The following is a 15,082-nucleotide window of genomic DNA, read 5'->3' as shown; positions in this document are numbered from 1 at the left end:
TTTGAGGATCCCAAGCTGTATTGCTGTTCGGTGGGGAGTCCGTCTGAGGAGTGCCATTGAGAGGCTGGCGGTCCAAAAAGGCTTCGACAAACCACTGGGGATCAAGGTCGCCGGACACTGAAGGATTGATCACCTGTCAGTCGGTACCTGAGCGACAGTAAGAAGGAGATCCAGGCGTAATTCACCTAAGGAGGATTACCTCCATAACTACAAATCAGAGAGGGCCTGTGGCAGAGGTGTCTCCCTGAAGTTCATTCAGGAGGGTCTGTGGCAGAGACTTTGTCCTACAATTGTTCGAGCTATACTCCGGCTGCCAGGTCAGTGAGAGAGGCCTGTCCGGGTACACTAAACCCACTTAAACAGAAGTGGCGCAGAGAAGTGTTACATTTGGGAGCAGAACTGTTTCCCTATTACTACGCCTGAATTTGCTATTCTCATTTCTTCTTTGACTTTACTTTCCTCACCACCCGGCTGTTTTTAACCGGCTGGGTAATAAAGAGCGCTGCAAAGAGCACCTGTTGCGGACATTCCTTTACTTCTACCAAATGCAATATGCATCATTCACCCCTAGGAATTCGGGAGAGCCATGAGGTAAATGTGCCACCCAAAACAACCAGCAGCTCCTCGGGGGGTAGTGCTACATATTTATAGCACCCACCCCTACACAAATATCCAGCTGCTTTTATTTCCCGTCTCTGAGAACTTGTCAGAAGTTACAGTATCATAATGATAACAGAAGAATGGAGCAGCAGAAAGACACAGGACTTAGGGCTTTGGAGAGAGATAAGTAAACACTACAGATAAACAGCCTAGGTCAAATTTCATGAATCGGGTTTACATACACTTTAAGTAATGACAAAGTTATTGCAGAATCAACAGGCCCATAGTGGAAATGTAAAAACTGCCCTGGAGGAGTATAAAGTATGATAGATGAAGTTGTTAAGTAAGTTATACATGACTTCAAACAAAGCTGAAGAATACATGACTTCAAAATGCATAAGCCACACCCTTACTAACCCACAAAAACTTTCCCTCACCACATCAAAGTGGGCTGAATCTGTGATGATCTCAGAAGCCTTTCCAATGTCGCTGTTCGTTGTGAAGACAACCTGCCCCCCCGAAGTAGAAGCAAGGTCAGTATAGAGGTCAAATCTATCCGGGCTCAACACTTCCCTCTTGCTTCTCTTAACAGTAGTCCGAGATGGGTCTTCTGTGATCAGGAAAGATACCTACAAAGACATGAAGAATATTCCAGCTTTGTCTACAATGTTCACCTCTGAATTACAAGTTCACAAATTGCATCTTCGAAAGGTTGACAAAAAGCCATCTGCAAGAGGATGAAACCAACATCAATCAGAATTCTTCTGTTGTGGTTCTGACTGTTCCAAATGGGTAGAAGTTAAAAAATAAATGGATTGCTATAAACTACTGGATTTTGTACATAGTCGCTAAAGCTTTGCACTGCTAAATTATCATATAATCTATGTATATTGGACTGAGGCTACATCGGAGCTGTACAGATATTTGGCACCAAATACTTTTAATGAATTAAATTACAATTTTTGGTAAGCAATATTCATATTTCTGAGTCTGTCTATAGTATTAATATTCATGTTTAAAGTGTTACTAAACCCAGGAGCCTGCATTCACTATATCTGGTATCCCACAGTACACAGAACATGCAAATGCAATAGCTTTAGTAAATATAAACTGCTAAATACCTTTTCTCACCAGCAGTATATAGCAGTCTTGTGACTTCTATGAGTGTGTAGTTAAAGCTTGTAGGAGGAGTTTTCATTCTCCCCTGATTGTCCTATGAGGCTGCAGGACCCCTGACCCTCTGTCTGGACAGTACTGGTTGGCCCTGTGCTGATCAAATGCACTTTCCTAAGAAAATAAAAACTCTCTAGCAATACGCACCAAATTGAGCATGTGCAGCTTCAAAATAAACGCAGGAACGACGGCCATACTTAACATGACAAGTCTAACTATACGCCGCAAAACAGCAGCTTTAACTATACGCCGGAAAAAGCAGACTAGAGACGACGTAAGAGAATGGGACGGCCGCGCGTACGTTTGTGGATCGTCGGAAATAGCTAATTTGCATACTCGACGCGGAAAACGACGAGAACTCCACCCAGCGGACGCCGAAGCATTGCATCTAAGATCCGAAGGCGTACAAAGCCATACGCCTGTCGGATCTAACCCAGATGCCGTCGTATCTTGGTTTGAGGACGCGGGAAATATGAAAGTACGCCGGCGTATCAGTAGATACGCCGGCGTACTCTCTTTGTGGATCTGCCCCTTTAACTGATTTGTATACATGATGACAATTTTGTCACTTTTGTAGATGAAATAAAAACTGTAAGCATTAGACTGACCTGCTATTTGTTTTACACCTGAAGAAACAATGAATCCATAAAACGCATACAATCTATTGGGTACTCATTAATATTTGTAGTTGTATAAAGTCTATTGATCGTCTTACATGTGTTTTATGGTCATAAGCTCTCTTTTGTGAGATTTTTTTTATTACATTTTATTAATAAAATTATCTCTTTATTTATACTTTGGGTTCATATAATGCTTCTTATGTTTTCCTGGCAGCATATTTAAAGTCCTGTGTTTTTACATAGGTCTGGTTGTATACTTTGCATGGATTGTGCTCACAGGAAAAGACAATTCATAATTTTCAGACGCAATTTTTTTTTTTTCTAATGCCGCGTACACACGATCGGAAATTCCGACAGCAAAACAGTGTTTTTTTTTTTCAGACAGAAGGTTGGCTCAAACTCAAATAGAATATAAAGGGAAAAAAGTCGCGCTAAATGTGTCATTTAGTATAATACACTGAAACCTACGCCGAGGCGTGCAAAAAATGTTAAGTGACAAATAATGAAAAAACACTGTGGACAACAACAAAAAAAAAGTAGGAGGTTTGGTGCACAATTATGCATAAACCATAATCCACAAAGAGTCCAAAACTGAAGGAAATTGTTCTCAATCAATATTCTCCCAGGTGTAAATGATCACCAAAACGTCCCAAGAAAGAGTGATGATAGAGGCACCTCCACCAAGATCACACACTGCCTCTTACCGGAATTCTATGATCTCTTAATTACAGGAGATCATATACAGCGTATAATGATGTTAATCCATAAGGTGTATCTGCAGCCCAGGACAATCACAGTGATGGATGGCCTCAAACAATGTGCCAATAAGGAGGCTCAAACTTGCGTTGCATACACACGGTCACACAAATGTTGTCCGAAGTTCTGAATGTCAAGAACGCGGTCACGTACAACACTACGACGAGCCGAGAAAAATTAAGTTCAATGATTCTGAGCATGCGTCAAATTGATTCCGAGCATGCGTAAGATTTTTGTGCATCGGAACTGCATACAGACGATCGGAATTTCCAACAAAAACTGTCCGATGGAGCCTACACACAGTCGAAATTTTCGGCAAAAAGCTCACATCGAACATTTGTTGTCAGAATTTACGATCGTGTGTACGCGGCATAAGTAACTAAAAGCAATTTACCACATTGGATTCATGTTTAAAACACTTAGGCCCAGATTCTCAAAGGACTTGCGACGGCGCAGTGCCATGTACGCCGTCGTAAGTCCTAATCTGACCCGTCGTATCTATGCAACTGATTCTTAGAATCAGTTACGCATAGATATCCATTAGATCCGACAGGCGTAAGTCTCTTACGCCGTCGGATCTAAACTTCATTTTTTTTTTACCGCTAGGTGGCGCTTCCGTCGAAATCCACGTTGAGTATGCAAATTAGCTAGATACGCGAAATCCCGAACATACGCGCAGACGACGCAGTAAAGTTACGACATTTTAGTTAGGCTTTTCCCGGCGTAATGTTGCCCCTGCTATATGGTGGCATAAGTGCGGCCCAACAATGTTAAGTATGGCCGTCGTTCCCGCATCAAATTTTGAAAAAGTTACGTTGTTTGCGCAAGTCGTCCGTTAATGGGGCTGGACGTCATTTACGTTCACTTCGAAACCAATGACGTCCTTGCGGCGTACTTTGGAGCAATGCACACTGGGAAATTCCACGTACGGCGAATGAGCCGTTCCGAAAAAAAACGTCAATCACGTTATGTCACAGTAGTTTAGCATAAAACACGCCCCCCTGATCCAAATTTGAATTAGGCAGGCTTATGCCGGCCGAATTACGCTACGCCGCCGCAACTTACGGAGCAAGTGCTTTGAGAATACAGCACTTGCCCGTCTAAGTTGCGGAGGCGTAACGTAAATCGGATACGTTATGCCGCCGCAAGGATACGCCGTTCTACAAGAATCTGGCCCTATATCCCCTTCAACTCACCTTGATCTTCTTTTCTTGTATCAAAGCCTCCACTGAGCTTCTGAGATGAGGGTCCTTAGAGGAAGCGTCCGTGAAGACAAAGATCTCAGAGTGGGGAGGAGTGTTGATAAGGGCTAGCTGAAGAGAATAAAGGAAATATAGTATATATAAGCAGGTATATATTTTTCACTTTCTTTCAAAACCATTTTTAACGTCACAGTACATATCTCCTAGTGTCCAAATAAGTAAGATTCAATCCAGAATATACAAAACATTTAAACAATACAAATGTTGAGGAAAGGCCAAATGTTTGATCTGTGTGCCTGTACAGTAGGGAGTCGTTTGCCAGTGTATGGATCATGTGTTTGTATCTGGATAAAGCCTCATACACACGATCGGACTTCCATCAGATAAATCCGTGGATTTTTGTCCGAAGGAAGTTGGCCGTGAACTTGTTCTGCATACAGACGGCAGAACTTTTTCAGCCAACATTCACAAAACTACGTGGTTTTTCTGCTCTTTAGCGCCACCCTTTGGGCAACTTCTGCTAATGTTGTCTTATGGCTGGCATTGGTTCAAAACATGCGTGTTTGTACTTTGGATTTTAGTCCGACGGACTTGCGTACACACAATCGGATGATCCAACGGAGCACATTTGTTGTCGGAGAATTTGAGAGCATGACCAGCCAACATTTGCTGTCGGAAATTTCGACAACAATTTTCCGATGGAGCATGCAGACGGTCGGATTATCTGACAAAACACGTCCATCTTACAATTGTTGTCAGAATATCCGATCGTGTGTACAGGCCTTTAGGCAGGGACAGATCTCCTTACCAGACAGGGATCATCTGTCTGGTGTGAGTGGCCAGAGGGAAAGGTCGCTACCTGTGTACTGATTGGGGAACTGTGGGGTTCTTGTGATAATTAGCCACTATGCTGGTCAATTTCTCAGAGGGCCTTGGGACCTCGTCTGTGACATATACTGTGTATACAGTATATATATATATATATATATATATATATATATATGTTTATATAGGCCCAGATTCAAGAAGCACTTGCGCGGGAGCAAGTGTGATTTGCGCCGCACAAGTACTGATTTGCTCCCATGCAAATTTGCTGCTGATTCTGTAAACCAGTTAAGCCTGAAATGCGGCCATTTTCCCGCGCACGCAGCCTAGCTGCTCCTGCGCAATTTTCGCGCAATTTTGCGCGGGGTGTAAGTTGCGCCTTCATGGAATTCCCTCAGCGAATATGCAAATTAGGTACTGCCGATGATTCAGAAACATGCGCGTGTGATGCGCATCTTGCGCTGGAAGCGCGCAAGCTTTTTTCCCTGGGCAAACTTGCTCCTGTTAAAAGCAGGGGCAAGTTAGCAAAAGATGGCCAAATGTCATCTGAAGGAGCGCGCAACTTCAGCAGCACCTAGACAGACGAGCTGAACAAGCAGAGCACCCACATTTTCGGGACCTCACATCTGTGCACCAACATGCCAGGGGCAGCTATGGTTCTTGATATTATATTGACTGAGCCGACTCGTAGGAGGGCACGGGAGAGGATTTACAGAGGGCGCTACAACCTTTTTCAGATGACTGATACTGAGGTGTATCGCATGTTTCGCTTCAGCCCTGAAGTCATCCTTGAGTTGGTAACAATCCTGCAGGATGACATCAGCAGCCCGACCCATCGGGGACAGGCAGTGCAGCCACTGGTGAAGGTAGTGGCAACCCTTCATTTTTTGGCAAGTGGCTCATTTCAGCGCACAGGTGGAGTGGTGGCGGGGATGTCCCAATCCAGCATGAGCAGGTGTGTGCACCAAGTGATCCCTGCAATACTCAGACGAATGGGCACACAATTTATCAAACCAACCACGGCTGACCTGCGGCAGAAGGCAATCAGTGATTTTTATGCATTAGCCAGATTTCCACGCACTGTGGGTGCAATAGATTGTACCCATGTGGCACTACGCCCCCCCCCCGGCTCCTCGAGCATATCTACTGCAACAGGAAACATTGGCATTCGATAAATGTGCAGATGATTGTGGATGCACATGGCCTCATATGGCATGTCCGTGCCAAACACCCAGGGTCAAGCCATGACAGTTTTATTTACCGACACAGCCCCATCCCAACCGAGTTTGACCAGAACATGTATGGAGACAGCTGGCTGATTGGTGAGTGACATGGGTGTCAGGTATGACTGCCCCTCCCCCCATGATGCACACATCACAAGGGGCACATGCACGACTAACATTCTCCTGTCTTTTCCCTTCCAGGTGACTCTGCATATGCCCTGGGACCTCACATGATGACCCCATTTCGTAACCCTCAAACACCAGGAGAGGAAAGATATAACGAAGCCCATGCACGTACCCGTGCGGTGGTGGAGCGCACATTTGGCATTCCTAAATCTCGATTCAGATGTCTGGATAAATCAGGGGGGACCCTATTGTATTCACCCAACTTTGTATGCCAAATCGTAGGGGCATGTAGTATTCTCCACAATTTAGCTCTAAGAAGGGGCATGCACATTGAGCTACGCACTGACCTTACCCCCGAACCACGCAACCCCCCCCCCCAAGAAACACTACCGGATCTTCTGAGGGAAGAGCAATCCGGAATGGTCTTGTGGAACGTCTCTTTGCACATTAAACACACCCTGATCTTGTCACACATGCACCCCAAATTGGATTAGACCCAACAATACCCCATGGTATTAGGGAGCAGCAACGCCGCGTCAAGGCTCCAATTATGTTGCTGTCCATTCATACACCTTTCACATGTCAGAGGGTGACACCCCTTTTCCAGCAGGAGTGCCACCCCCCCCCCCATTCACACACCAGTCACACTGTAGTATACACTCCTCACCGTGTGTAGGGACTACAAATAAATATAAAAATTCATATCCTGAGCATATAAAAAAAATAGAAACTCATATCCTGAGCATATATAAAAATAATAAAAACATCATATTCTGTGTGGAAAAAAAATGTAGACATTAAATTATATTTTTGTTTTTTTCTTTGGGCCAAGGGTGCCTAGGCTCCGGCTCCTCAATCTCCGTGGTGCAGAGGAGGCATGGGGTGGGGATGGAGGGGGGGGAGGAGGGGGGGGAGGAGCATCAACCCCTACTTCCACACTCCTTGCAGGTGGTGGCTGCATGCCCTCCATGGCGTTGGCCAGGCGGGCAAGGATGGTGTTGGTCTGGGCCAACATCCGCATTTGGCGGGTGGTGGTATCCCGCTGATGCCGGCGGGTAACTCTCGCCTCCTCCTGCACTGCAGCGGTGTTGGCCTGCACAGCAGCGGTATTGGCCTCCACCGCAGCTGTCATCCTGCTTAACAAAGCTGGTGTGGTCTCCTGAGCCACCAAGCAGGTGACTATGGTCTTAGAGTTGCCACTAATTTCCCCCAGGCTCTGTGCGACATGTTTGTCCCGGTCCGCATGCAGGGTGAGGGCATGCTGCATAGAGGTGGAGGTGGATGCCATGCTGTCCGCCAGATGACGCACCTCTCCCACCATGGCCCCTATATGGCGGGTCTGTAGGGCCTGCTCCTCCAGCAGACCGTCACGGAGGGTGGAGGGTATATGCCTCGTTTTGGACAGAGCCTTCCTGGGAGGAGAGGCTCAGCCACGGACAGAGGGAGAAGGGGAGGGGTCCACAAGGGAGGGGCTTGCCCTGGAGGGGCTTGCCCTGGAGGGGGATGACGTGCTGGGCGGGGGGGTGGTGGGTTGGTCAGGGATGGTGGTCTCCTCCTGGAGGGAGCCAGAGTCCTCCTGGATGAGGAAAAAGGAATCCTCCTCCAATACCACTTCCTCCTCCATACTTGTCCCCGGTATGATCTCCTCCTGGACCAGCATAGCCAGAATGTCCATGGGGCCTGACTGGACCCCTGGCTCTGGTCTGGATGGGCTGGGTCGAGCCGCAGCCGAAGACGGCCCAGCTTCTTCTTCCTCATCACCACCTGTGGATGACACCAAAACGAAATATTTTGCTGGTGCAACACACTTCTCACATGTTCACTTGTACCCCCTCCCATGATGCACAGCAGATATGAAAGAAAAATAATACTTACATCTTCACTTCTACCCACAAATATGTTCACTTGTACCCCCTCCCATGATGCACAGCAGATATGAAAGAAAAATAATACTTACATCTTCACTTCTACCCACAAATATGTTCACTTGTACCCCCTCCCATGATGCACAGCAGATATGAAAGAAAAATAACTTACCAGTCCCCAAGTTCCCAACAGTGGAGTCGTACCCTTCAAGTCCCTCCACCTGCTCCTGCACGAACGTTTGTGCAATAAGCTGCTCCTCCTGATTGAGCCGGATCATACATCGCGGCCCACCTCCCGTGCCACCAGTATGTTTCCTGATAAGGGCCAGTTTATCCCGGACCCTGCGCCTCATATCATTTAATTTCTTCTGGATGTCATCCCAGGTACGCACTTCATTACCCAGGGCATTGATGTCCAGGGCAATGGCTTCATATATAGCCCTCCTTTGGGCAATGGTGGTGTTTGCCCGCTGGGCACCATATAGGACTTCCTTATGCTGCTGGAGTGCAGCAATCAGGATGTCCATCTCCGCAGCCACAAAGTTGGCCTTCCTTTTTTTGGTCCCTTTGGGAGGTGCCATGTCTTGCAAATGGGCTGAATTTCCTTGCTCAGGGGGGGTAGGAAAAAGCAGGATGAAATTCAGCAAAGAACCTGCGCAAGTCTGCTCCTATTTATTTGCTCAGTGCAAGCAGCTGAGCAGGATTTGCCCTGAAATTATGCTAGGCGCAGTTTGACGCATGCGCAGACGGCAGCGCTCTAACTGCGCATGCGCGCACCCGGCGCAAAACCTCTGCTGAGCCGAAAATTCCTCATTTACATAGGGGCACACCCACTTTGACTTGCACGGCCTTGCGCCCTCAGCTTTGCCTTAAACAGGAGCGAATTAACTGAACAAACGATTCCTGAATCAGGTGGCAATTTGGCAAAATTGCTCCAGCGCAGAGAAATTCAGCTGAGCGGCTCAGGTGTAAGTAATGGGCAAATCTACCTGAATCTGGGCCATAGTGTTTTATTACATCAAGACTAAAAAACATTTTTTTTAAAAATAAAGCAGGTAAGTTGAAGCCACCCGCTCACTCCTCCTGGATTCAAACAGTAGACTCAATCCTGCCCCTGTACAAGATTACATATGAGTAGACGATGCCCACACAAGTTTGATAGCGTATGGTCCGGTTGGATAGACGCGGACGGTCGGTAGGTGGGGTGGGGGGGCATATCAGTGTGTCCCCCCCCCCCCCCTCTCCTTAATTCACTGAGCTTGGAGATGGATCTGGGCGGCTGCTTCCCCCTCCCTTCCTTGATACATCTGCTTCCTTCCCCTCCTGTTGCATCTGCCCTCTGTTCCCCCCCACCCCATCATGCCTTATTAATTTTTAATGAAATGCTTGCTAGGAAAGTTAGTCAAGAAGGGTGAAATGCTGGATGCCGATGCCCTTGGGACCCTTATTTCATGCTTACAGTTCTCCTGCTGGGCACCGTAACTCTTCACATACCTTGCACAGGGATCTCTGGGTTTAACCTGGAGATATGTAAATAATTTCATTGTTGATCATTTGTCATGCAATGTTTCAGGTCTGTTGGCATGTGTTTTGTTATCCTGTTTTGTTCAATAAAATAAAAACTTTTCTTCTAAAAAAAGTTGGAAGTCCTGAATACTATATAATGTACTGTTAACATTGTGAATTTTTATATGCAGGAAACAGGTAAAGCTTTAGTCTTCTTTGTGACTCCTTTGTGGTAGAATGAATGAATGAGTGACTTGTATAGCGCTACACATGAATCGCCTCTGGGCGCTTTTTCCAGCCAGGGTCTACTTGGCTGGTGCGGTCATTTTACCCCGTAGGATATTGACATGATTGAAGGGCCATTGGTGTGTACAGAGCTCTTTAGCTCAAGCTGAAATGTACAAGTAACCAAGTCAAGGCTGTGACATCTTCTCCTCTGTTTCCATGCCTGAAAAAAGGCAACTTTTGCTGCTTTCTCTATGCCCATAGTACGCAGGTCATCATTTGTCGTGAATAAAATGCTTTTCAAAATATTAAATATTACACTCTTTTAAGTATTTGGATGTTAATCTATTGTCAAGTTTGAAATACGTCAAAGTCATATATATGCTTATCCCAGATGTAGTGTATTATCCTGGACCTACTTTATTGTTCTGTGTAGCAAGTTTTGTTATGTTTATTTAATTTCTGTATGTATATGTGTATATATATATATATATATATATATATATATATATATATAAATATATATATATATATATATATATATATATATATATATATGTATATAAATTTTCTGTTTCTTTATGATTTTCTATATACAAATAGTTAACTCAATTGGGGGCCTAGCCATGCCTACAGATTGAACCCAATAGGCTGGTACAGGCTACCAAGTACTGTACTGTTATTAGAACAATCTTATGAATCAAGGTAACTTGGTTGGTTACTAAGGATTAATGTGACAATTTCAATCTGTACTGTTAAGTAAATACTTTGAATAAAAATCTATTGTTAAAAAAAAAAAAAATCTTTTCAAAAGTATAAGTATAAAAAAATTACAGTCAACCATTATAGTTTAATTTTAGGCTGAATATATTTGAATTATTGTTTTCACAAAGACAATAAAACAATTGGATCTACAACACAGGAATGTGTAGGTATGTGAACACAAATAAGCAGAGCTTTTTTTTCTCAGAAAATAGGTGCAGGAACTCAACCACGACCCCGTTCAGATTTCACAAACAGTAGAAGGGTCTTAAAGGGGCATTAAATACCAGGATTGCATTACATACAGAGTACAGAGTTCAGGTGGTTACAGCAGAGCTGTCACTTGTAAACACAGAAACCAGACTTCTGTGTTTACAAGTGATTGTGGTAAGCAGGCACCATGGGGTCTAAAAAAGCCCTGCAAATAAGTAAGTATTTGGTAACAACAGTATGCCAATACATCCTGAGAGGTAGAGGAATATATATACCCTATATAAGGGTACACAATGTCAGGATATGATCATTTGGCAAAAAGGGGCCTCAGTGAGAAACTCAAACATTTAACACATCATAAAGAAGAACAGAGAACAGGGAGAGAGAGAAAGCAATGAGAAAGAGGAGAGAGGGTAGGGGGAATGGAGCAGAGTATAGTTTCCTTTTACACCGTGATGACCCCTGCTATGAAGCAAGAGCTGAACAAAGTGGAGATGGGTTAAAAAGTAGAAGAATTACATACCTGCAGAGCTGATAAACACATCTCTGGCTCATCTCCCCCTCCCAAAGCCTGTAGACTGTCCAGAATTTTTAGGAACTCATCCGGGTCACTTGTCTTGTACACTGGGCCAAAGCCTAAACATAGGAGAGCCTGATTTTACCTTTTAACAAGTCTTCAGGAATAGTTGCTGAATGATCAGGAATTATTTATGTCATTAATAACTATCTTATTTTATATGTATCCCCCCTGTTTTGCTGATACCAGCCCAGGAAAGGGTGCCATAAGAGAAAGTAGGGAAGTTATGTACCAACTACTTTTCACTAAGGGGCGGAAAGTAGGTGGTTGTCCTCCCTGGTGGGCTGGTTTAAGGCACCCCCTGTACCCCTAACTAGTTTTTCCATGTGTAACAAAAAAGACTGACACCAGTTTAAAAAAAAAAAACATTCAATCTATTTTTACTAATATTTACCGTCGAGGGTCTAGCTGCATCCAAAGATGTCCCATAGCGGGAGCTCAGAGGAAGGGGTACATGTCCACCTTTCCTCACTGCCCCAGTATTGCTTGAACACTGATGGAGTTCCTGCCACTAGCATAGCTTTAAATGCCCATAGAACTTTGGTGAAGGATTTACCTGTGAAATCACCTACCATATGCAGATAGCAAGCAATTTTGCTGCAAGTTTGAAAATGACTTGCCAAGCTTCACAAGATTATTGCAAAATTGCAGCAAGTCCGCATTGCATGACTTCAGATCAACTTTCTTTGCAAACATTCTGCAAGTCTGCTGCAAGTTCTGGTTCAGTTATATTGTGCAATAGTCATCCCACCACAGGGGGCACTGTGGCTGGATTTTCATGCTATAGACTTGCAGAGCTCTGTACTGTAGACTCAAAACGGCAACTTTGCTCTTGCTAGACACTTGCCATGCAAATTTGCTACAAATTGGAAAAGTATCAACTAGAACTTGTGCTTCAAGTGCTCTGTAGGGCCCAGATTCTCAAAGGGCTTACAACGGCGCAGCGCCATGTACGCCGTCGTAAGTCCTAATCTGGGCCGTCGTATCTATGCGACTGATTCTTAGAATCAGTTACGCATAGATATCCATTAGATCCGACAGGCGTAAGTCTCTTACGCCGTCGGATCTTAACTGCAATTTTTTTTGGCCCGCTAGGTGGCGCTTCGATTTCCCCGTCGAGTATGCAAATTAGCTAGATATGCGAATTCCCGAACGTACGCGCGGCCGACGCAGTAAAGTTACGACGTTTACGTTAGGCTTTTCCCGGCGTAAAGTTTCCCCAGGGTCTATGAGGCGCAGTCAATGTTAAGTTTGGCCGTCGTTCCCGCGTCGAAAATGTATAAATTTACGTAGTTTGTGTAAGTCGTCTGTGAATGGTGCTGAACGTAATTTACATCCACGTCAAAACCAATGACGTCTTTGCGACGTCATTTAGAGCAATGCACGCTGGGATTTTTTAGGGACGGCGCATGCGCAGTTCGTTCGGCGCGGGGACGCGCTTCATTTAAATGATACACGCCCCCTACCCGCCAAATTTGAATTCCGCCGGGTGATTTACATTACGCCGCCGCAACTTTACACGCAATTGCTTTGTGAATAAAACACTTGCCTGAAAAACTTGCGGCGGCGCAACGTAAATCAGATACGTTACGCCCGCCCATTTTTACGCCGATCTACGAGAATCTGCCCCTAAGTGTACAACTTGCCAGTGAAAACAGGCAGCAAGTCAAACTTGCAATTCAACATTGCCACAAAATTGTGGAAAGCAATCCTTGCTAATCTGAGTATTTGGTATTGGTTGAAATTGGGGGCAAGTAGGGTGTACATAATCTCCCTCCCTTGCTGGCACCACCTCTTAGCCACCAAGGGTGCCACTTAGCCTGCTGCAATTGAGATTCCATAGCTGTTCAACTGCTGCACATTGACCCTATTATAAATAGGATAAATGTGACTGTAAAATACAGGGCAAACTCTGACAAATCTCACATGAATGTCAGTAAAGAATTTGCAGAAGCAAATAATCATTTTGGAAACCTTTAAACAAATTACTGCTTTAACAGGGAGTTAAACAGGGATGAAAGCAAGGTTTTTATCGATGTAAAAAAGTCTGCCTTATGCCCTGTACACACGATCGGTTCGTCTGATGAAAACGAACCGATGGATTCTTTCATCAGATATCCGATGAAGCTGACTTTCATCAGTCTTGCCTACACACTATCGGTTAAAAATCTGATTGTGTCCAACGCGGTGACGTAAAACACAAACATGAAGAAACATGAAGTTCAATGCTTCGGGGCATGCGTCGACTTAATTCTGAGCATGCATGGATTTTTGACCGATGGATTTCCCCACAGACGATCGTTTTTTTCTATCGGTTTTTTAACCATACGAAAATTTTAAAACAGGTTCTATTTTTTTTCACCGATGGGAAAAAAACTGATGGGGCCCACACACGATCGGTTTGTCTGATGAAAACGGTCCATCGGTCTGTTTTCATCAGACGAACCGATCGTGTGTACAGGGCTTTATTGTCCAAAACTGTATAGAGGACTATGATATGGATGTATTGGATTGATGAATGGATGGAAGGATGGATGTACCTGGGTCATGAAAGGGTACAAGGATGTAGTAGTCGGGTTGTAGCAGTGTGTCACTTTGTCGCTGGATGATAAGACGGGATTGTAGACGAGCTGATGTGATCTCTTCCCCCATACTGCCAGTGGTGTCCAGGACAAAGCTCAGAGCAGGGAAAGCAGAAACACCCAGCAGTCTGTAGGAACAAAATAATTTCAATTATATTTAAAGGGTCCCACCACCCAAAGCTGTCATTTCAGAGATTTTTTGCTGGGGTAAACAAGCTAACAGCCTCTTATTTCTATTGGATACTCTACTGATGATATCTGCAAACTTTTAGGTCCCGGACCTTTACACTTACCAAAGCCATTGTGATGGATTCCCAGCCCTCCTATTTTTTCATTTTAGTTATATTTTGTAGAATGCAAGAGAAGAGGTGGAAACATTCTTATCTGGATGGGAACATCCAAAACTTGAAGTGGGCAAGAAAAGTTTTAAGGAAATATGAAAGAGAGATTTTGCAAATAGAGTCTTAAAGATATATAAGAAATATATAAGAAATTGACACATCTTAGCCCATATAAGTTCATCTTTAACTAAGACTTGGGTAGGCCAATCCTCAAAATGTATAAAAACATATGAAATACCCATAACAACAGCTGTAACCTCACAAATGTTTTTGTATTTGTTATAGCGCTCACTCGGGCAAGGGCCGCTAGTTTGTGTATAAAATGGGCATCTTAGAGAGTTAGGCTGGGTTCACATATTTACGGCTGCGGTTTCCAGCCTGTGGTCCGATGCATTCCTGTTCACCGGTTCATGTGCAATTCAGGTCCGAATTTTTGCCTGAATTCGTACCTGAACCAGACCCAAAAACACACAGGACCCTTTTGGA

At 44.5% G+C, this 15,082-nt stretch overlaps 1 protein-coding gene across 1 annotated transcript in view; it reads right to left on the bottom strand.

Annotated features, from left to right (window-relative positions):
* Window positions 1–15,082, bottom strand: part of VWA7 (von Willebrand factor A domain containing 7) — a 72,556-nt gene that overhangs the window by 12,882 nt on the left and 44,592 nt on the right. Inside the window, exons 7-10 of the mRNA XM_040323489.1 lie at window positions 14,214–14,383; window positions 11,620–11,732; window positions 4,346–4,462; window positions 1,038–1,229 (exon numbers count right to left, since the gene is read on the bottom strand). Of these exons, the coding sequence (XP_040179423.1) occupies window positions 1,038–1,229; window positions 4,346–4,462; window positions 11,620–11,732; window positions 14,214–14,383 (592 nt within the window). The remainder of the gene's footprint in view (window positions 1–1,037; window positions 1,230–4,345; window positions 4,463–11,619; window positions 11,733–14,213; window positions 14,384–15,082) is intronic.

Source organism: Rana temporaria, chromosome 9 (assembly GCF_905171775.1).
Source record: "Rana temporaria chromosome 9, aRanTem1.1, whole genome shotgun sequence".
NCBI classification, from domain to species: domain Eukaryota; kingdom Metazoa; phylum Chordata; class Amphibia; order Anura; family Ranidae; genus Rana; species Rana temporaria.
This window is presented reverse-complemented; position numbering and strand designations above follow the sequence as displayed.